Source organism: Musa acuminata, chromosome BXJ3-9 (assembly GCF_036884655.1).
Source record: "Musa acuminata AAA Group cultivar baxijiao chromosome BXJ3-9, Cavendish_Baxijiao_AAA, whole genome shotgun sequence".
NCBI lineage: Eukaryota > Viridiplantae > Streptophyta > Magnoliopsida > Zingiberales > Musaceae > Musa > Musa acuminata.
This window is the reverse complement of record NC_088357.1, coordinates 46,243,461-46,263,536: the sequence shown is the minus strand read 5'-3', so window position 1 is coordinate 46,263,536 and position 20,076 is coordinate 46,243,461. Positions and strand designations below refer to the sequence as shown.

The 20,076-nt window shown below is 42.0% G+C and overlaps 3 protein-coding genes and 1 non-coding gene across 4 annotated transcripts; 1 reads left to right on the top strand and 3 right to left on the bottom strand.

Moving 5' to 3' along the window:
• The first annotated feature begins 10,481 nt into the window (after positions 1-10,481).
• On the top strand, positions 10,482-12,473 carry LOC135648699 (cytochrome P450 78A5-like). The gene is made up of 2 exons (XM_065166592.1): positions 10,482-11,495; positions 11,724-12,473. Exons 1-2 carry the CDS (start codon positions 10,566-10,568, stop codon positions 12,321-12,323), a joined length of 1,530 nt encoding a protein of 509 aa, XP_065022664.1. The 5' UTR covers positions 10,482-10,565; the 3' UTR covers positions 12,324-12,473.
• A 1,544-nt stretch (positions 12,474-14,017) lies between these two features.
• LOC135649109 (cytochrome P450 78A5-like) lies at positions 14,018-14,680 on the bottom strand. Its single transcript, XM_065167219.1, has one exon. The coding sequence runs from the start codon at positions 14,678-14,680 to the stop codon at positions 14,018-14,020; it is 663 nt and encodes a 220-aa protein (XP_065023291.1).
• Positions 14,681-15,841: 1,161 nt separating this feature from the next.
• Positions 15,842-16,544, bottom strand: LOC103999135 (uncharacterized). Its single transcript, XM_009420793.3, has 3 exons — positions 16,432-16,544; positions 16,256-16,344; positions 15,842-16,151 (listed from the first exon to the last, which is right to left on the bottom strand). The coding sequence occupies exons 1-3, from the start codon at positions 16,453-16,455 to the stop codon at positions 16,001-16,003; spliced, it is 264 nt and encodes an 87-aa protein (XP_009419068.1). The 5' UTR covers positions 16,456-16,544; the 3' UTR covers positions 15,842-16,000.
• A 1,192-nt stretch (positions 16,545-17,736) lies between these two features.
• LOC103999136 (uncharacterized) lies at positions 17,737-19,048 on the bottom strand. Its single transcript, XR_010501218.1, has 3 exons — positions 18,945-19,048; positions 18,679-18,760; positions 17,737-18,567 (listed from the first exon to the last, which is right to left on the bottom strand). It is a non-coding gene; the product is annotated as an uncharacterized LOC103999136 (transcript).
• Positions 19,049-20,076: the final 1,028 nt, after the last annotated feature.

Sequence of the window (20,076 nt, the reverse complement as noted above, 5' to 3'; positions counted from 1 at the left end):
TACCCTTCTTTCCCTTTATCGATCCTCACTTTTGTTACTCTTATTTCCCTTTATCGAGATCGACAATCATGACGAAGGTAAGGGATTGGGTGACGCACGTTCGATGGCGGTTTGAAAAAGAAATAAATTGATTATAAGAGGTATTTATCAGATTACAAGAGATATAAAAGTCGTTTGAAAAAAAAAAAAATAAAAGCACTTTGGAGAAAAGCCCAAAATAGATGAGCTTTTTGATTAAAATTATATATTTTAATTAATTTTGGCACGTTTCAATTAAAATTAGATTGAAAATATTAAAAGTGGATCTTTTCAATTAAAATTAAATATTCCAATTGATTTTGGCACGTTTCAATTAAAATTATATATTAAAAATGAAGGCTTGAGTATTATAATAACTTGTTATTCAAATGTGAAACCATTGTATAAGGTGTATATAATTATTATTTATTTTTAGTTTTATCGCATTGTCAATTAAAATAATATTGTTTTATTCTTTAACATGTTATTATAACAATGGGTTTATTTAAGACTAAGCTCTTTTTGACTTATTTATATAATAAATGACATTAAATTTTTATATGATTATTATATTCTTATTATTTTCGACTCGTTTAAGATTATGAGTTGGATCAAATAGCGAAAACGAGAGAGGATCCGTGGAAATCATATTAAAATGCGAGGTTTTTGTTTCAGGAAATTCGTCCAATATTGAATTATGACAACTTTTAGAGAAATCATGAAAATTTGGATTCTTCTCGATCGTGTCTGAAACATCCGTGCGCTTCCTCGAACTTTGTGACGGTGAAACTTCAAGAAAAAACATTCTTCCCGTGTGCTTCCACCCTGCGATCGTACGAACCATGAGCTGGATTTGACGCCTCCACTTTAATTCGGCAAAGCGGTGCAGCGTACTTCACACTGATTCCTTGGCAGTCCCTCCCATGGCCAGCACGAAAGACCGAGCTGTGTTGTCATGTCATCGTCCTCTGAGCCCATTGCCGACGGTAAAATAACACAGCAGCAAATAAAGCAGCACTCTCCGACTCATCACTCCTTAATGGCGATGGTCGGGTTAAGCTGTTGGAACTCCAACCAGAATCACAGAGAGAGAGAGAGAGAGAGAGAGAGCCTTGCCGAAGCATCGATGCACGTCCCAGCTGTCACAGATAAGCTCGGGAGTTCGGGGATGGTAGGCCAGTGCATCAGTCCTCGCTCATCAGGATGCAGCTGTCAACATCTTCGCCGTGGCAGCCCCCCTGATGGCGAGTCTGATCCTGGACCGATCGCGGAGGAACGTTATTTAACGCCGATACCCTCCAAGGCTGCGTGTTATGTTATTATCCATGGCAGGAAGCTGTGCTGCAGTAGAAGTACTCACTCGAACAGGTCCACCTGCTTGAGCTGCCGTCCATGAAGCTTCACTGTTTTGGTCAACATAGGGAGATGTAGCAGATCATGGACACTGTATCACCAACACCCATAAATCTGCAGAACGCCAGTAACTCGAGTGAGCTTAATCGAGTCAAAGGGACGATATGTTGTTTCACTCCTCCAGCAGTACAGTAGTTTATGAAAGAAAAAGATCAATATGATTCTTTAACGTGATATTATGCGTACAACAAACTGAATATCGAATATGTTTTTGTATTTATGTAAAGAAATATTAAGATAACACATAGTTTTTAGTAACTTATGTCTCGTTTACTATTTAACAATTGTCGAGGTTTAATAATAAAAAGGTGAGTTGTACCCAAATCAACCATTCATGCCATATGATGAGTTGCCCTATTTCGTTTGTTGGGTGTCTAATTACTAAATCTTTATTATACTATACAACATCATAATCATAAATTATTCATTGTGAACCTCATAGTATTATGTTTTTATATTTACAACAAATATGAAGAAAACTTTTAACTTAAAAATTTATATGGACAAATTTTTTAAAAAATCTCAAGTTTTTATTATTTTTCCCATTGAACATCTTTTTTTTTATTTTAAAAACTTACTATTTAGAGTCATCTTCTTATTATTTATAATCATTTAAAAAATTTAATAAAATAATATGTTATTATTTATAATCTTTTTTATTTTATTTTTATCCTTTTTTTGCTCCTTCCCCATAGCCCTTGCTTATGCACTTGATAGTCGTCGATCCTCCCTATCGATCGTTGTCTCTGATCATTGCACCCAACCTACCCCCATCATTCCCTATTGTCGATCACCGCCCTTAGCGCATCCCCCACCACTCCCTACATCTGTGCACACTACTATTGTTGACTCTCCTCATCGCTCGATGCCATTAATCATTACCCCTGGATTGTCCCCCATCACTCCCTACCGTTAATCGTCACCCTTAGCTTGCTAATTTGTTCAACTGTTCATCCTACAAACTCTCCCCACCACTCACCTCTCCCAACCCATGCTCCTTACCACCGATGCTCTCCCCTCTATCATCATCGGCTTTGCTAGTTGGGGATATTATTACTGTTGATCTCATTCGATGTGGAGGACTACGAGAAGGGGAAAATAGAAAAAGAAAAAAAAGGATTATAGATAAGGAGTGAAAATATTATTTTAAAATTATGTTATAAATTTAGGGCATATGCATCTATTTACAAAGAGATAACCTAGAAATATTGAAAGTTCATAACACAGATCGTAAATAACAAAACTAAGGTTATAAATAGAATTCTCTTTATTTTATTCTTACAAAAGTATCTTTTACTTTTTAAAAGATGTGATCACTCTTAGCCTCTATCTCGTCCACCATCATCTCTGTCTTGTTATAGCCTCCATTCTATCATAGCCACCTTCGCCCTTTGTCCGCTGCCCTTGAGCATGTAGCCTTGCTCTTGCCCGTCGCTAAAGCCTCTTCCGCCACCTTTGCCAAGGCCTCACTCTCATCCGTCATTACCAAAGTATCACCAAGGCCCCATTATAACCAAGGACAATGTCACCTTTTGGCCTTTGCAATATTCGATGGTCAATGATGAGAGGTCGTTATAGAGGCGACTAACTTATAATTTGACTTTGATGCTAGTAATAGAGACTCTCATAAGAACAGCCTCCACATGAAGCCTAATATTGCTCCTCCATTGATGACTAAATTGGTAATACTAGAGAGGAGAGACCTTGGCATGAGAGCAAGGGCATGCTCAATGGCAAGGGTGAAGGTAGTATTAGAGATTATAAGAGGAGTTTAACTATTTTGGGAGAGCCAACGAAAAGAATGGGAAAGGAGGGAGGCAATTTAGAGGAAAGTAAGGCCGACAAAGATAGAAATAAAGGAGAAAATGAAGTTAGGACAATGGGGTAGAAGGGGGAGGTCAGGAAAAAATGAAGTTAGGACAATGGGGTAAAAGGGGGAGGTCAGGAAAAAGTGAAGTTAGGACAAGACAAAGGAATAGGTGGGCGTTGTGTGTCATAGACAAAACTATAAATAAGGTATCCGACATAATGCTTGTGTATGTCTATATCTTTCAATTTTATTCATATTTTGCACATCATGTAGAGAGCTTACAATAGGCTTAACAGTCTCATTTTGGTTAATTTTTATAATTATTTCATACTTGTAAACACAAGTTATGTGCAGTCATTATGCAAAGGCAAAACTATCCAAAAATAGATCATCCAGATAATCATTTTGGGAGTTTTCTAGCTCTATAAAATGATATGAAATATCAGCCAACACAACACCCAAGAGCTACTCTGGTGGTATATGGCTGGATGAGCCTTTCGAATAGTGTCTAGGGTTGATTTGTTATCTTATTCCGTAGTAGTGTCATGTGGGCATTTATGGGGGTTGTTGGCCATGACGGACCATCTTGGACCCTTTGTCGTACGATTATTCAAATATTATGAAATCTATATTTATAATTCATATTATCTATCAAGTGTTTACTGGGGTGGTTGCTTGTAGGATTCTAAGTTAAACACTTCCTCTAGCCCATCTTCTCCTTTGTAGATCCTTAAGGGACTATATGGGGTTTCAAAGAGGTTAACACTTTGCGGATAAACACGCAAGGGTGCTGCACGACTTAAGTAAGACTAGTTAAGTCCATGACTTATATTATCAAAGCGAGGCAAACACACTTAGAAATATTTGTCATATAAATGTGGGGGACTTACCAGGGTCATGTTGAGAGTAGGTAGCATGCTTGACTATTTGAGGGAAACGAGTATTGAAATATAAGAAAATAAGTCGTTGAAAGGAGCACACATCCAAGATTGATATTTAAAGTAATGACTAATCCTTCACGTGAGAGGTACTATAAGAACAAGTGAGCTGAGAAAAATACGTAGCGCACAAAGGTTGGGATGGTTAAGTTCGAGTTGTGGCTTGTTGTTAACAACCAAACTTAATGGTACTCAAAATAAGTGAGACGTTTGGCAAAGGATCAGACCATACAAGAAGGGATGGGTTGCTCGGCAAATGAAAAGTTATGCAAAGCCTATAGAGATGAAGGAAAATTTTAAATCGAATAATTCAATACTCATACAAAAGTTTGTATGCGAACAATGGACTATATGTGGCTATCCTAAGGTGACCAAAACTCGGCACTATAGAATATTAAAATTGTTTCTTTAATATAGGAAGGATATATGTGAGAGGCTGAAGTGTGTAGCAAGTTTAGCATGTTACTAGGTTTTTGAGAGGCGCAAAAAGGATTGTATTGACAAAGAGTCACATTTTAGTAAGTGCATTCACGAGGATGAAACAGTGCATAGTTTGTTCAGTAAAGCAGAGAAGTCCAAGTGAATGGATGGTAGTCTGTGAAACTTTCAAGGGAAAGATGCGAAGAGAAGAGTTGCTCGAACAGAACAGACATCTAATAGGGGTACGTCATGATCCTCTAGAGAAAGAATCATATAACACGAGCCACATATATTGAGAAGGGATATCTTAAGACAATAGCTTCATAAAGCTCCACGGGCCAAGTGAATGATAAGGAGTCCTTGCATGATCTCACATGAGATAATGTGTTGGTGGACACATTGTGAGATTAAGTGGGGGAGTAACCCAAGGCAACATCAAACAAAAATATACTTAGAGTTGATATAAAGATCAGACTAAATAGAGGATTAACCCTTGAATTAGTATGTGCGAGGGTTACCATCAACTCAATACAAATCAAGGATCGGAGCAACTTGGGCAGAACTTTGTGAAGTGCATAAGCCATATAAAGATAATCAACATAAAAGATTGAATATGAAGTGGAGGCAAGAAACTTTTCTTGGACAAAGGTCAATGACATAAACTCTTGTAGAGACAAGAGTGAGATTATGTTGTTCCATAGGTCTCTTATTCTGATGGAGCGGACTCATCTTGCATGGTGCCAAAGTCGAATGGAACTTCAAAGCATATATACCTTGTCTAAACAAAGCATTTGATGGAGGAACTAAAATGACTCAGCATGCAAAGGTGAAGTTAGGGTTAAAAGACCTTGGCAAGAGATAAAAAATGTAAAGTTGGGTACTCATAAATCTATGTCATAATGCTACCATTTGAGTTGCCACAAAAGAAACGATGCATAGTAAAGATTATGCTAGGGGCAAGGGTCCAAGATACAAATAATGATGCACCAACTTCAGTGAAGTTTGTAGACTTCGAGGGTTGCTTTGCGGTAAACTATCCTAGAGGTGTGCTTCATCCATGTATGACCCAAGAGTATGTGGATGAATGTCGATTACCAAAAGAGCAAACATAACCAAAGATGGTATAGGCTCTGCAATGTACTAACAGAAGCCACATATTGAGAGATCGTAATTTGAGTTCATCTCACAAAGATCATATTACAATGAAGATATCACCATGAGGTGATATAGTATAGCAGATCATGGTAGAATAGTTCAAGGCAATGCGACATATATAGGAGAGATCTCATGAGGGACTTGGTTATACAAAGGTATAATTAGGAGCTCCACTTTCGTGAACAATATGGCGATAAGAAAGGCTATGGAATTAAGGAGTGAATACTATGGTACCATAAAGATTAGTCTTCTATGCATGTATCAAATTTAGTATTAGATAAAAGCTTTAGTTATCAACATATAGGGGTTGTGTACCGTTGAGGGAGAATTTTGAGTACAAATACTAGTGAGTCCTATGAAAGGAACTTGATCATATAGATACATGATCAAAGCGGTTGGAGAGCTGAACTACTCTATAACTTATATCCACTTAAGGGAGACCGACAAGTTAGAGGACAAGGGCAAGTAAGTGAATATTGCTTCCAAAAACGCAAAAGAGAACATAATCGACGAGAGCGCTATAATATGAGGGCAAAGTCCATTCATGGGAGTTGTAGTTTATCTTTCCATCGACTAAGGAAAATTACTCGAAAAATAGAAAGTTGTTGAAGCAGGTGGTCGAAAGGGGCAAAGAAGTAACAATGAGTTCAAGAAGACTTAACTACCCAAAACCAAGCATCGATTAGAATGAAGATAGACTTAGAGAAGTGCCACAGAGATGGACTTACCTATTGTCAAGAAATGGATGCAAATGTGAAGCAACAAATAATAAGGCCATGAGCATAGTAGTATCATGGAACCATAGAGACAAAACTTATATGGAGTTATTAATTTCTTTACTCTCATGAAGGGAGAGTGCTTAGTCATGAAAGGGGTCGAGTAGATAGAGAACGTATAGGTAAACTCTAAGTACTAAGCCAAGGCTGAAGTGCATAGGACATGAAACTTTGTAAGACCGATGTTAACAGGCTTCTCATAAAAAAAAAGTCAAAAGTATAGGACTTCGATTTGATGAAGGAGTGCTCAACTATGGAATGAAATAGGTAGTATGTAATGTTGTACCTTTTTTACTCAAAGGAGTATGTAATAAAAATGATGGAGAAGATGGTACAATCCCTAAGGTGATCAAAACTATTTGAGACTGGTCTCTAAGTTAGTGTGAAACTTTACACTTTTCAAGAAAAACTTCTTGTCTTTTAGAAATTCGATGATAATAAGAAGATGAATCATAGTAACTAACTTAACCCAATGAGTACAAACACTTTAGGTACTTCGAAAGTACGAGTAAAAAATAGACAAATGATAGTAACTAACTCGATGCATAGAGTTCAACCCTTAAGGAGATGGGTGAAGTCGAGTAACATTTGCTTTTTCACTCAACTCTTAAAAGAATGGGTGAAACTAAGTGCCCTATTTCTCTTATTTATCTAGCAGAGGAGCTCTACATAGGTTTAAAGACCCTTCAAAAAATTTTAGTGGAAGATAATATTTATCAAATCTTTACCAATAATGATTAGTGATATTGAGAGTAAATTATTTATTTAATTTCTTAATAGAATATCAATTGAAAGATAAAGTGATGTAAACCTACTTGGAGATGACAACTAATTGGAAGAAAAATCAATGGGCAAATTTTGTGAAGGAAAGATTTTAAAAACTTCAAAGTTTATGAGACGATGCTCATTAAAGCTCTAATAAGCATACACTCAGTTTAAGTAGTATGAGATATTTAAGAGACTAACACATATCAAGGAATGTCTTTTTTTTCATTTAAAAGATCTACATGAATCAGTAAAGATAAGCACAACTCGATTGACCCTACACTAGAGTCAGAGCTATTGGTGAGCTAAAGCAGCATGACGGATCAAAGTTCGATTGCTCAACGATTGCAATAAAGGATAATTGAGAGCCAAGAGGTGTGTTGTAATTAGAGTAAAAGATTAAAGATTCAGCAAAGACAAGGAGATGTAACATTCACAAAAGTTTCGATAAGAATATCGAAAAATAAGTGGAGGAGATTGTCATGGATAAAACTATAAATAGGGAGTTCGATGTAATGCTCGTGTTTGTCCCTATCTTTTAATTTTGTTCAAGCTTTACATAACATATAAAAAGCTTATAGTAGGCTTAGCAACTCCATTTTAGTTAGTTTTTATAGTCATTTTAGGCTTGTAAATATAGGTTGTGTGCAATCATTGCGTAGAGGCAAAACTGTCAAGAAATAAACCATCCAAACAGTCATTTTAGGGTTTTTTTTTTTTCTTCATAGAGTGGTATGGAGTATTAACCAACATAGCAACTAAGAGCTACTCGGGTGACACATGGCTAGATGAGTCTTTGGGGTAGTGTCTAGAGCTAGTTCATTATATTATTCTGCAATAGTGTCATATGAGTACTTATGGAGACTTATGGCTATGACGAACCACCTTGGACCCTTTGTCACGTAATAATTCGAAGCTTGTAAATTCTATATTTATAATTTACATTGCTTATCAATTGTTTGCTGAAATAAATATTTATAGGATCTCGAGTTAAACGCTTCTTATAACCCATATTCTCTTTTATAGGTCGTTAACAGATCATAAAAGATTTTGAAAGACTACCTTTTATAAATAAACATACAAGGATGTCACACGATTTAGACAAAATCAACTTAGTTCATGATAGATGAGGTGGCAAAGAAGTAGTTAGGGGCATAGCAAAGAAAAGATGAGATGAGGTGGCGACACCATGGGGAGAAAGTGATTGAGCCTCGTGGCAAAGTGGAGGTGGTGGGTGGCAATGAAATAAGAGATGAGAGAATAAAACAAAAGGGAAGGTTGTAAGTGAAAAAGTGAAAACTTAAAAAAAATATTTAAAATCAATTTATATCGTATTTATTGATTAAAAATTATTGAAAAATTTGTCTAAAAAATAAAATCTTCAACAATAACAAATTTTAGAATCAAATTTAAAAAATAATACCTAACTTTTCAAAATTTTATAACCGTGACTTCTAAAATAAATCATGGCTTTCAATCATACCACATGATTATTATCATATCTATTATTTTAGAAGCCAATAAAAAAAAATCATCCAATCATACGGCATGATGGTTATGTTCATGGTATACTTTGATTAGTTGCTGAGGTGTTCTAAGTGCTAATAATTAATTTAGAAGCCAATAACTATTTTCATGACATGATCTTGATTTTTTTCATGAAAAAAATGTTTTTTTATTGATGGCATGGTTATTAAAGAAATGTGATATATAAAGGAGGGGACCCTTTTTGGAGTAAAATGGGAAAAGATGGGGTGTTATTTTGGAAGCGATCACATGATGAGCTCATCAGAAATAATAGAAGCGTCGCTTTTCTTCCAAAAGCAGGAGTCGGGGATGCTGCTGCTGCTGCTGCTGCATGGCCCAACCACGGTCACAATCAACAACAAGACGCCTCATCAATGCAAATAATACTCACCCACCCACCAAACCCCCACGCACCACCACCAAACGCGGCGGCCACTGTTGTTGTACTACCTCCACACCTTCCTCCTCCTGCATCATCCATTGCCTGCAACGCCTTACCAGCCACCACCACCGCCTCCCGTCATATCATGTCACGGCTCCGAGTTCCGGCCCCGCCCCGCGGGACCGCCACCTATCCATGTCCTCCTCGTGTCGCTCACCTGCCGCCAAATCTAAGGCCGCGCGAGCAGGCCCCGGCGCGGTGTAAAACTGGGAACGGGTGGGACGAGTTGTGTTAACCCCCCCGCCTCAAACGAGCCTCGTGGGCGTCGTCACCTGTTATAACGTCTCAGCTGCTCCGTCAAGGAGTTGAGGGCGTCGGTGACGGCGGAGAGGAACGGGCGGCCGCGTGCAGCGCGCCGACGGCACACGAACCATCACGAGCGGGACAGTTGTGGGGACGCATCGGATACCGTGCCCAGGTGGGCCCCTGCCTCCGCCGCTGCCTCTTAAACTTTAGTAGCTCCATGCGCCGGCGCATCGCGAGGCGCCGCCGCCCACCGCCGTGGGCCCCATTCCCCTCTGCCGCCTCCGCCGTCGCGTGTCCCCATCCTTACAGTTGCGCCTTCAGCGGAGAAGACGCAGCAAAAGTTCGCTGCACACCCGTTTGCGCATTGCCGTCTGAGTAGTTCCCGTGTGCTTGGTTAAAAGACCGGGCCCGAAGTGGGGCACACGTAGTTTCCGATTCATAAGAAAGGTTAATCTTCGGGTTATCGAATGAATGTATTAAGAGCAGGCTAAATTACTCTACAGACCCTTTTGTATATAGCAGCCAGACCGGGTAGACGAGTGGGTAGTTCACCGGGAGTGACAAAAAGCACGGCTTTCCAGTTGGCGGAACGGGCTTCCCGTTGATGTGTCGACGCGTGTCCTTCCTGCGGGCGCCTGCAATCCAGACTGTCCGTTCTCCGCCACTGCGTAACCGTCCATCACTCCGGTAAACGTGACACTCGGTGCTCCGATCCCGTCACCGGTAAAAAGACTGAAAAGCCCTCGCTCCGAAACGGAAGTCGTGGCTGCCCTCATGGGCAAATGCGTATTTCTACACAAAATCTGGAGGCAGATACGAACACAAGATTCCGTAACCCCAAGGCTTTAACTGCAGGTGAGTGGGGAATAAAAAATTAATCGGGAGTAATTTTTTGAAACGGAGAGTCCCTTCCAGTCCCAACTGCTATATAACCGCTCTCTCTGACGCTCTTCGTCCCTCGCATCCCCGTATCTCGCTCTCCTCCCCATTCCACGCCCATCTACCTAATCCCTCGAATATCTCACCTTTCTCGCTTCGCTGATCCGCCTTCGTCAATGGGTTCCTCCCAGGCGGTGGACTCTGCTTTCTACCTATTCCTTCTCCCGAATGCGTCGGCTCTGCCTTCGATTGCCGCCGTTATCGTCGTCGCCATCTCTGTCCTCTGGCTCTACCCCGGCGGCATCGCGTGGGCGCTCTCCAGAGCCGGCCGATCTATCCCCGGACCCCCGGGCATGGTCCTCGCCCTCTCCGGCTCCGCCGCGCACCGGGTCCTCGCCAGGCTCGCCGAGTCACTCAAAGCCTCCGACTTGATGGCCTTCTCCTTCGGCTTCACACGCTTCGTCGTGTCAAGCCACCCCGACACAGCCCGGGAGATCCTCAACAGCTCGGCCTTCGCCGATCGCCCTGTCAAGGAATCAGCCTACGAGCTCCTCTTCCACCGGGCAATGGGCTTCGCGCCTTTCGGCGAGTACTGGCGCAATCTCAGGAGGATCTCCGCCACCTATCTGTTCAGTCCGACGAGGATTGCCGCCTTCGGGGAGGACAGGACGGCCATCGGTCAGCAAATGATCCAAGACGTAATGGCAAGCATGGAGACGAATGGGGTTGTGGGGATGAAGAAAGTTCTGCACTTTGGATCTCTGAACAACGTGATGATAAGCGTTTTTGGCAAAAGATTCGATTTTGGTAACGCCGAAGGCATGGAGTTGGAGAGGCTGGTCACGGAAGGGTATGAGCTACTTGGTGCGTTCAACTGGAGCGACCACTTCCCTCTATTGAGGTGGGTGGATCCTCAAGATATCAGGAAGAGGTGCAGGAGATTGGTGGCCAGGGTCAACGAGTTTGTGGGCAGCATCATTGAGGAGCACAGGCGAAGGAGGTCTGGTGGAGATTTAACGAACGAGGTCGGCGACTTTGTAGATGTGTTGCTAGATTTGGAGAAGGAAGAGAGGCTTTCTGATTCCGATATGGTTGCTGTTCTGTGGGTGAGCACCTTTTCCATAGTTTTCCTTGTTGTTTCCAATACTAATGTCACGTTTCATTCTTCCTTGTTCTACTTTTTGATGTTGCAGTGTGTTTTTTGGACTGTAGCTGTTTTTTATGCTTGACATGGCTGTTGTTACTCCTCTAGTACTCTGCTCAAGTTTTACCGTGTACAATTTCTTTCTTTCGGAATTGTTAGTGCTAATATCCGCTCTTTATCTTCTCCTCAGGAAATGATCTTTAGAGGAACGGACACTGTTGCCATACTTCTGGAATGGATCATGGCCAGGATGGTGCTGCACCAGGAGATACAGTCGACAGCACAATCAGAGATCGATGCTGTCGTCGGATCATCGCGCCTTGTCGCGGATGCCGACATCGCCAACCTGCCTTACCTTCGATCCATCGTAAAAGAGTCGCTTCGGATGCACCCACCCGGCCCCCTTCTCTCCTGGGCTCGCCTCGCCGTCCATGACGTTCATGTCGGTCCAAGCTTCGTGCCCGCAGGGACCACGGCCATGGTGAACATGTGGGCGATAACCCACGACGGGCGTATCTGGGCGGACCCTGACGACTTCAAACCCGAGCGCTTCATGGAGGAGAACGTGAGCGTTCTGGGTTCTGACCTGAGGCTGGCGCCCTTCGGTTCAGGGAGGAGGGTGTGCCCTGGTAAAGCACTGGCGTTGGCCACTGTTCACCTCTGGTTGGCTCAGCTGCTGCAGCGCTTCAAATGGGTCCCTGCGGAGACTGGTGTGGACTTGGCCGAGTCCTTAAAGATGTCCCTCGAGATGCAGACTCCTTTAGTCTGTAGGGCCTTCCCCAGACGCTGAAGAAGCTTCAAGCTCTCGGCTTGCATTTCTAAGTAGTTATGATTGATGTCAGCTTGGTGCTTGGGTGTTCTTATCTCCTGGTTTTTGTACCTTTGTAGGTTTCAGTCCTCTATGTGACGTGCATATTTTAGGCTCCTGTCTCCCATCGAGTTCCCGTTTTATTTTGCTGTTCAGCATACAGTCATGCACCGAGCTTCGATGTTTATGTGGAAATGGAGTTTCTCCTCGAGCGTGTTTTGTTCTCGTTCTCATTATCTTTCAGTTCATTGACAATTAGATGATATTAGGGTTAGCGTTGCTACTAATCCGACCAACTGAGAAGTAGTTTGTCACGTTTCAATCCATGTATGAGAACACAAACTTTCAACTTGCTTACCTACTTCGAGCTACAATTACGGCTCTGTCGAACTTTGCGACTTGCAACTTATGAATGGCATGTAGGACTCATGAGGTCTTATGAAGCGAGTGAATGTGCCTTTCAGTGAATGTGGAAGAAAGGCAATTTCACTCTTTGGTTTTAGCAGTGGCAGAAAGTTTTGCTGTTCTTCGCAGTGGAAAGGTTGTTGAATATTCTTTTTCTTTATCACAGTTGTGGAAAGCAAATCTTTCATGTATTATTGGGTCCTAAAGATTACTCCCAAATCTATTGTTTTTGGCAGTAAATATGTCTGTCTTTCTGTGAATCAAACTTTACTTACCCCATTGTCAAAGAACAACCTTAAGGTCATATCAAGGCTCACCATGGAAATGTAAAGATACACTTTTACCTTATTTGCACTTGTGATGTACACTGGACTAAGAATGCACTACTATGATTCCAAGATGACACTCAGCTCTGCCACAGAATATTGCATCATTTAATTCCTTCCCGAGGATATCTACACCATGGATTTGTATTTCCTAACTATTCTGCAGGTCTAAAGAAATGAAAGCAGCTTTCCATCTTTCCTTGGCTTTAACTGCCCTGGAACAAGAAGAAGAGATAAGTATAGTTAAAGCCTTTGATTTCCCTTACCTTCCATGGACCTTTTGAACAAAAAGAAGAGATAAGAGTTCTTTCGAATAAGAAGAGATAAAGACAATCGAAGCCTTCGATCTATCTTCTCTTGATCTAACTTTTGACCAAGAAGAAGAGATAAGGGCAATTAAATAGGGATGAGATGAGGAATATGCTTTACCCTTATTATCTTATAATCATACGGATAATAAAAGATATCCTACAAATATCCGCACACACCTCTAAAGGGTATCAATTTTAATAAACTTTTCATAATGCATATTAAATCTTTTAATTAGATTTGAAATGAATTCAAATAAAAAAATAGATATCTAGATTAGGTTTAGATTCAGAATAAAATTCATGAATATCCATTATATTTTTTTTGATACATGCATCTACCCCACCTATTTATAAAAATTAAAATATAACTATGTATTATGTCATAAAATATAAAATATATGAATAATATTATAAAAATAAATAAGGAGAAAGTAATAAAAAGGATTATATATTTTTTTTCTAAATGGTTGTAAATGATTCAGAGATATTTTCTTCTCTCCAAAAAACTTCTCACATTTCCTTCTACTTTTTTCTTCGACTACTCAAATCGAAAGCGAAAGAAGTCCTATCATCCCACGCTCGTGCATGCAACAAGTCCTTTTCGATCGTATCTTAGAGCATCTTCTTGAAATCATCATGCCAATGGAGGAAAGTGGTCGCTCCAGTTGAACGCGCCAAGTAGCTCATACCCTTCCGTGACCGGCCTTTCCAACTCCATGCCTTCGACCTTCCCAAAATCGAATCTTTTGTCAACATCGCTCATCATCACGTTGTTCAGAGACCCATAGTGCAGAACTTTCTTTATCCCCACGATCCCGTCCGTCTCTGTGCTTGCCATTACGTCGTGGATCATTTGCTGACCGATGGCCTTCCTATGCTTCTCGTCGGACTGAACAGATAGGTGGCGGTGATCCTCCTGAGATTGCGCCAGTACTCGCCGGTGGAAGAGGAGCTCGTAGGGACAGGGCGATCGGCGAAGGCCGAGCTGTTGAGGATCGCCCGGGCTGTGTCGGGGTGGCTTGACAAGACGAAGCGTGTGAAGCCGAGGGAGAAGGCCTTCAAGTCGGAGGCTTTGAGCGACTCGGCGAGCCTGGCGAGGACACGGTGCGCGGCGGAACCGGAGAGGGGGAGGACCATGCCCCGGGGGCCCGGGGATAGATCGGTCGGCTCTGGAGAGCGCCCACGCGAGGCCGCCGGGGTAGAGCCAGAGGACAGAGATGGCGAAGACGATAACGGCCGCAATCGAAGGCAGAGCCGACGCATTCGGGAGAAGGAAGAGGTGGAAAGCAGAGTCCATCGTCTGGGAGGAACCCATTGGATCAGCAAAGCGAGAAAGGTGAGATATTCGAGGGATTAGGTAGATGGGCGTGGAATGAGGATGAGAGCGAGATACGGGGATGCGAGGGAAGAAGAGCGTCAGAACGAGCGGTTATATAGCAGTTGGAACTCTCCGTTTCAAAAAATAAACCCCGATTAATTTTATATTCGCCACTCACCTGCGGTTAAAGCCTTCGGGTTACCGAAAGTTACGTTGGTATCTGCCTCCAGATTCTGTGTAGAAATACGCATTTGCCCATGAGTCGGCAGCTACGACTTCCGCTTCGGACCGAGGGCTTTACAGTCTTTTTATCGGTGGCGGGATCGGAGCACCGAGTGCCACGTTTACCGGGGAGATGGACGGTTGCGCAGTGGCGGAGAACGGACGTTCTGGATTGCAGGCGCCCGCAGGAAGGACACGCGTCGACACATCAACGGGAAACCCGGTCCGCCAACTGGACGGCCGTGCTTTCTGTCACTCCCGGTGAACCACCCACTCATTCACCTTTCTTATGAATCGGAAACTACGGGTGCCCCACTTTGGGCCGAGCCTTTTAACCAATCACACGGGAACTACTCGGACGGCAATACCGAAACGGGTGTGCATCGAACTTTTGCTGCGTCTTCTCCGCTGAAGGCTTAACTGTAGGAGAGTCAACTGGTTGACCATTCTGACCACTACGGCAACAGTTTCCGTAAAAGCAACCCCTCCTGACCGTACATCTAAAATCCGACGCCCAGCATGCTGCCACCTCAGCATGTTAGAGGTGCATGCCCGTATAAATTGGCTAACTGGGCTCCGCGTCAACGACGTCTGACGCACTAAACTCCCTTAATAACATAAGACTTGATAGGGTCAATGCTCTTAAAATACGAAATTAATTTTCTTTCTAGAGCCCCAATTAAATAGGCGAGTTTGATGCATGTATAAAAAAAAGTTCACTCATTTTAATTATCATTTAATAATGGATATGCATGAATTTTATACGAAATCTAATTTAGATTTCTATTTTTCTTATCTGAATTCATTTCAAATCTAATTAAAGGGTTCAACACGCACTGTAAAAAGCCTATTAAAACCGACAGCCGTTCCCATAAAATCCGATAATAAAATGATAACAATTTTAGTTAATCTAAAAAATAATAATTAACTTCCGATAACAACTTAGTTTATTCCTTTAATAAGAATTCACCAATACAGACTTGTTAGAGAAATGAGGACTCCCAATCTAGAGTTTAGAGACATGGACATGACACATCACTAGCAATCCTACCATATACTTGCTTTGCTGGCTTTGCTCTATTCGTCAGCGCTGGAGAAGAAGCGATTGAGAGCCGGAAACACTTCGGGGGGGCGATGGCTGAGGAACCTGCGCAGGCTGTGTTGGCTATACTTCTCACCTTCCTCTGCGTTCTCGAGCACCGCTGTGGTGCGATTCGTCTTGTTGATCCTGCAAGGCAAAGAAAGAACTCTCGTTGCTTAGCTAACAGGTACTATCAGATAAAATCTGATCGATCACACTGCAAAGGATTGGAGAGAAGTGCGTCGACTTACCTGACATCAGGGTTCATGAGCATATTCCGCGTGAGCTGGAACACGCACATACTCGTCACGAAGGTCATCGCCGCCATGAGCGGGAAAACCTGTCGAGATCACAAAGAGCTTCCACCGTAAGACGATGATCCATGGCGTGCAGGGGAAGAAGGGAAGGAAAAGGAAGACTCACGTACCTCTGGTCTCACCCAACGACCCATCGGAAGATGATCGATTCGCTGAAGCTTTACTTGCGATGGAATGGCACGTAAAGGACTGCATGTGAAGGGATGGCTATATAGAGAGGAGGATGAAGAGATAAATGAATTGACAGGGTGTTTACAAGCAGGTTGGGGAGGTTTCTGTGGGCTTCAGTCCAGTGTTTGAATTCGGAGGCAGTCAAAACCAGCAGCTCCGCCTGCTGTTTCAGCCCGTTTAACCAATTTACGACGGGGTTGTGTTTGAGCCCGGCTTCTTCGTTGCCGCCCGACAAGTTGGACTGCGTCTTCCACGAGGATGACGACGACGAAAACATGTCAAGTAACTTGGCCTACTTGTCAACATTTAATACGGGAAAGAAGTGTGACATGTTCACGTGAATACGTAAATTCGAGAGCTTCAAAGTCAAGCCAAACAAAATATTGCAACGGTTTGAGCATTTGGGAAGAGAGATTAGTTGTGAGTGCGTCAATAAGAATTGGGGATTTGCTAGTTGACCAAGAAATGATTCAAAACACGATTTAAGTCACTCCAATACTTCATGGGGATATGATGCATATTGATGTCCACGGAAACACCCAACGTTACTTGAAAGATGCATGTCATGACTTTATTCCAAATTATTTTTGTCAATACCTATATTGCCAGATAAAAGGGAATATATTCATCTTAATAGTAAAAATATATTAAGATCTGATCATAAGAATATTGTTGTGAAATGTTTTATTTTTATAATTATATCAAAGAAATTTGATGATAAAAAATTGAAGTATAAAAGCAGCAACGATCCATTCCAAATCATTCTAATCTATAAATTAATTTGGCCGGGCGACAACGGTCGACGACGATCCCCGCAGTAGCTATTCCGATGCAGGTCGCCTTCCGCTGTTGCCTCGACCTCGGCGTCGCCGCCGTCAAAGCCAACAAACCGCCTCTCGTGGTACCACTCTCCGCCACCAGTTCAGTATCATCGTTCCTTTCCCCTCCTGGGCGAAATATGAGCTTGGTGAATGTATTTTGTGATTGATTCTGCTCGTTTAGGCTTCCTTTGGTTCCGTTTCTATTGGTAATTTTTATTCATTTGGACCGCATTGAATTTTTGTCTTAATTGAGAATTATGGGAATGGATTCATAAGTTCCTCAGATCTCTTTTATATTTACAAGTGTTTTTTGAAACTCACATGTTCCGACAGTATAAAACCATACGGATGCGAATCATTATCAGCTTAAACACCAGCTCTGGACAAAGCTGACACAAATCGAAACACAAACTTCCACTCAAGTAAACACATCGAAAACCAAGCTTCTTGGATCTCTCTTTCACCATCATAATCCACAAGATCGGATGGGATGATCTTGTCGGCATTACGATCTTATTTACGTCTTTCGTCGCTTGCACTACTCTTCAGCGGCCGAAAGAAAGTACGGGAATTGGAACCAAAGGACAGACGAGAGGTCGATTAAAGATTACATAATGGTGCATGGATCTGGCGGCGGCCCCTCCTCGTAGACAAACTTGTAGCCATGGAAACATGGATTCGGCGGCGGGCTTGGCTTGGAGCAGCAGTGCTCCGATGGGCAAGCCCTGGGAGGGCAATACGACGGGCAGGGCTTGGGCGGTGGAACACAGACCGGCCCTCGAACGCAGCACATCCAACCACAGGAGCAGCACCGGCGGCAGCCATGGGTTTGCTCAAAGCAAGGGCAGGGCTTGTAGCAGCAGGACGGCCATGGCTTGCCGCAGCAAACAAGTTTCGTTTCCTTCGGCGGGCTAGGCTTGGGCTCCGGAGCGCAGAATGACGCGACAACGCAGCACATCCAACCACAGGAGCAGCACCGGCGACAGCCTTTGCTTGGCTCGAAACAAGGGCATGGCCGGAAGCAGCAGTCTGGCCACGGCTTGAAGCAGCAGATAATCTTGACAGGCTCTTTGGGTTCCTTTATGGGTTTCGGCGGGGGCGGCGGTGGGTCATCCGGCTTGATCTTGATATCTTTCGCCACCTTGCACAGCTTGCAAAGCAGCTTCTTCTTAAGACACTCGGGATTGAAGGGGCCGGAGATAGTGACCTTGTTATCCTTCTCGTTGTAATTGATGGACTGGATTCTCTCTCGAACTCAACGTAGAAAATTCCATGACAAAGGACATCGCAGCATCATCAGTAACCTCTCAGTCCATATACACCACCTAATACAACAGCACGCACAAGGGGTTGCTGCTTGCTTACCTTGGAGCTTGCAAAGAACCTTTTGGATCTTTTTGTAACAACATGAGCATCCGATATCTGCTTCTATGATCAAGGTGGAGACCTGACAGTAAATGCAAGCGAACACAAACCATAAGACGATCTCACAACTCCGAAGGCCGAGAAATATGAAGATCTCACAGCAAACTATAGAAACTAAAGAATAATATGATGTACGAAACTCAACTCGCACAAACACATTAGAAGGAAAAGAAGAAGCTGAATTTAGTGGTCAGGAATTTGATCACCTTCTCTGTCATTGCTTCGATGCTCTTCGAGTTCTGAGACTTGAGAAGAGAGCTCGGGGAAGGAAGGTTGTGGCTTGGCTTCCTCTAACAAGCGTGCAGTATAAGTATACATAGTTTGCAAGATAGTATAAAAGGGTGGTTGGATTATTGACATGAGTCTGACATCAACAACTCCACGAGAGTAGAACTGCAGAGCCAAAATAATTTTCAAAGATCTACAATCAAGAATATAATATTTCATCATATAAGATCAATTAATTCTAAAACACTTCAGTTATCATAGCTCAAGCATAATTACATTATATATGCTTTTATATAAACATAAAAAAAATTATATATTTTTATTTTCTCTCTTGGGAAACATCCTCTCTAGCCAGCTTAGAGAAAATACAAAAGCACCCAAATTATTATTCATGTATTTCTCTCCCTTACTAAAGCCTAGAGATCTATAAAACTAAAGCTCGCCACCCACACAAAACATTTTACGGAGTAGATGATGAAGGTCTACATGTGGACAACTGTGTAGTACTTGGGAATCTTGGAGTATATATATGCATGCAGGAAGTACGTAGCGTGGCATGGCGAATCTTGAGTTTTGTTAATGACCGCTTAAAGACGAATGTGATTGAACATGTTCTCAAACTTGCTGTCATGGTAGCTCAAAAACCATTAGAAATTGTGTCACCAACGTGGTTTGATACAGATCGGTGCTGCTCTCCATAGTTATCGTATCTGATTGGATATCTCATATTATCGATTTACAAATCATTGGTGTAATATTTAAAAATTGATAATAATAAAATTGATTTATAAAGGTCGGATCGATTCATTATTATCTAACTCAATTTAAATATTTTGATTAGTGATTTAAGTTAAATAAAACTGATAGATCAGTTAACATATTGGACTCGAGTCATAACATTGATTCAAATATAAAAGAGCTACTCATGAATGGACTGATATTCACCTCACTTGATAGAATCTAAAATTTATTTTAAAAAATAAATAAAATGATAATTATAATCAAGAGTGCCAATTGATAAATCGAATTGGCTAAGGTTCTACTTCCTATTTTTTGTGGTGGAGATGTGTTATATTATATGTTGACGGTATTAGGTTGTTGACGTGTGTC

What these genes read in the sequence shown, in the direction of transcription:
- LOC135648699 (XM_065166592.1), top strand. Translation starts at nt 10,566, where the DNA reads ATGGGTTCCTCCCAGGCGGTGGACTCTGCTTTCTACCTATTCCTTCTC. An exon ending in ATATGGTTGCTGTTCTGTGG is followed by an intron (nt 11,496 to 11,723) that starts GTGAGCACCTTT and finishes TCTTCTCCTCAG; the next exon opens with GAAATGATCTTTAGAGGAAC.
- LOC135649109 (XM_065167219.1), bottom strand. Translation starts at nt 14,680, where the DNA reads ATGGACTCTGCTTTCCACCTCTTCCTTCTCCCGAATGCGTCGGCTCTG.
- LOC103999135 (XM_009420793.3), bottom strand. Translation starts at nt 16,455, where the DNA reads ATGGGTCGTTGGGTGAGACCAGAG. An exon ending in GTCGTTGGGTGAGACCAGAG is followed by an intron (nt 16,345 to 16,431) that starts GTACGTGAGTCT and finishes TGATCTCGACAG; the next exon opens with GTTTTCCCGCTCATGGCGGC. An exon ending in CTCATGAACCCTGATGTCAG is followed by an intron (nt 16,152 to 16,255) that starts GTAAGTCGACGC and finishes TTTGCCTTGCAG; the next exon opens with GATCAACAAGACGAATCGCA.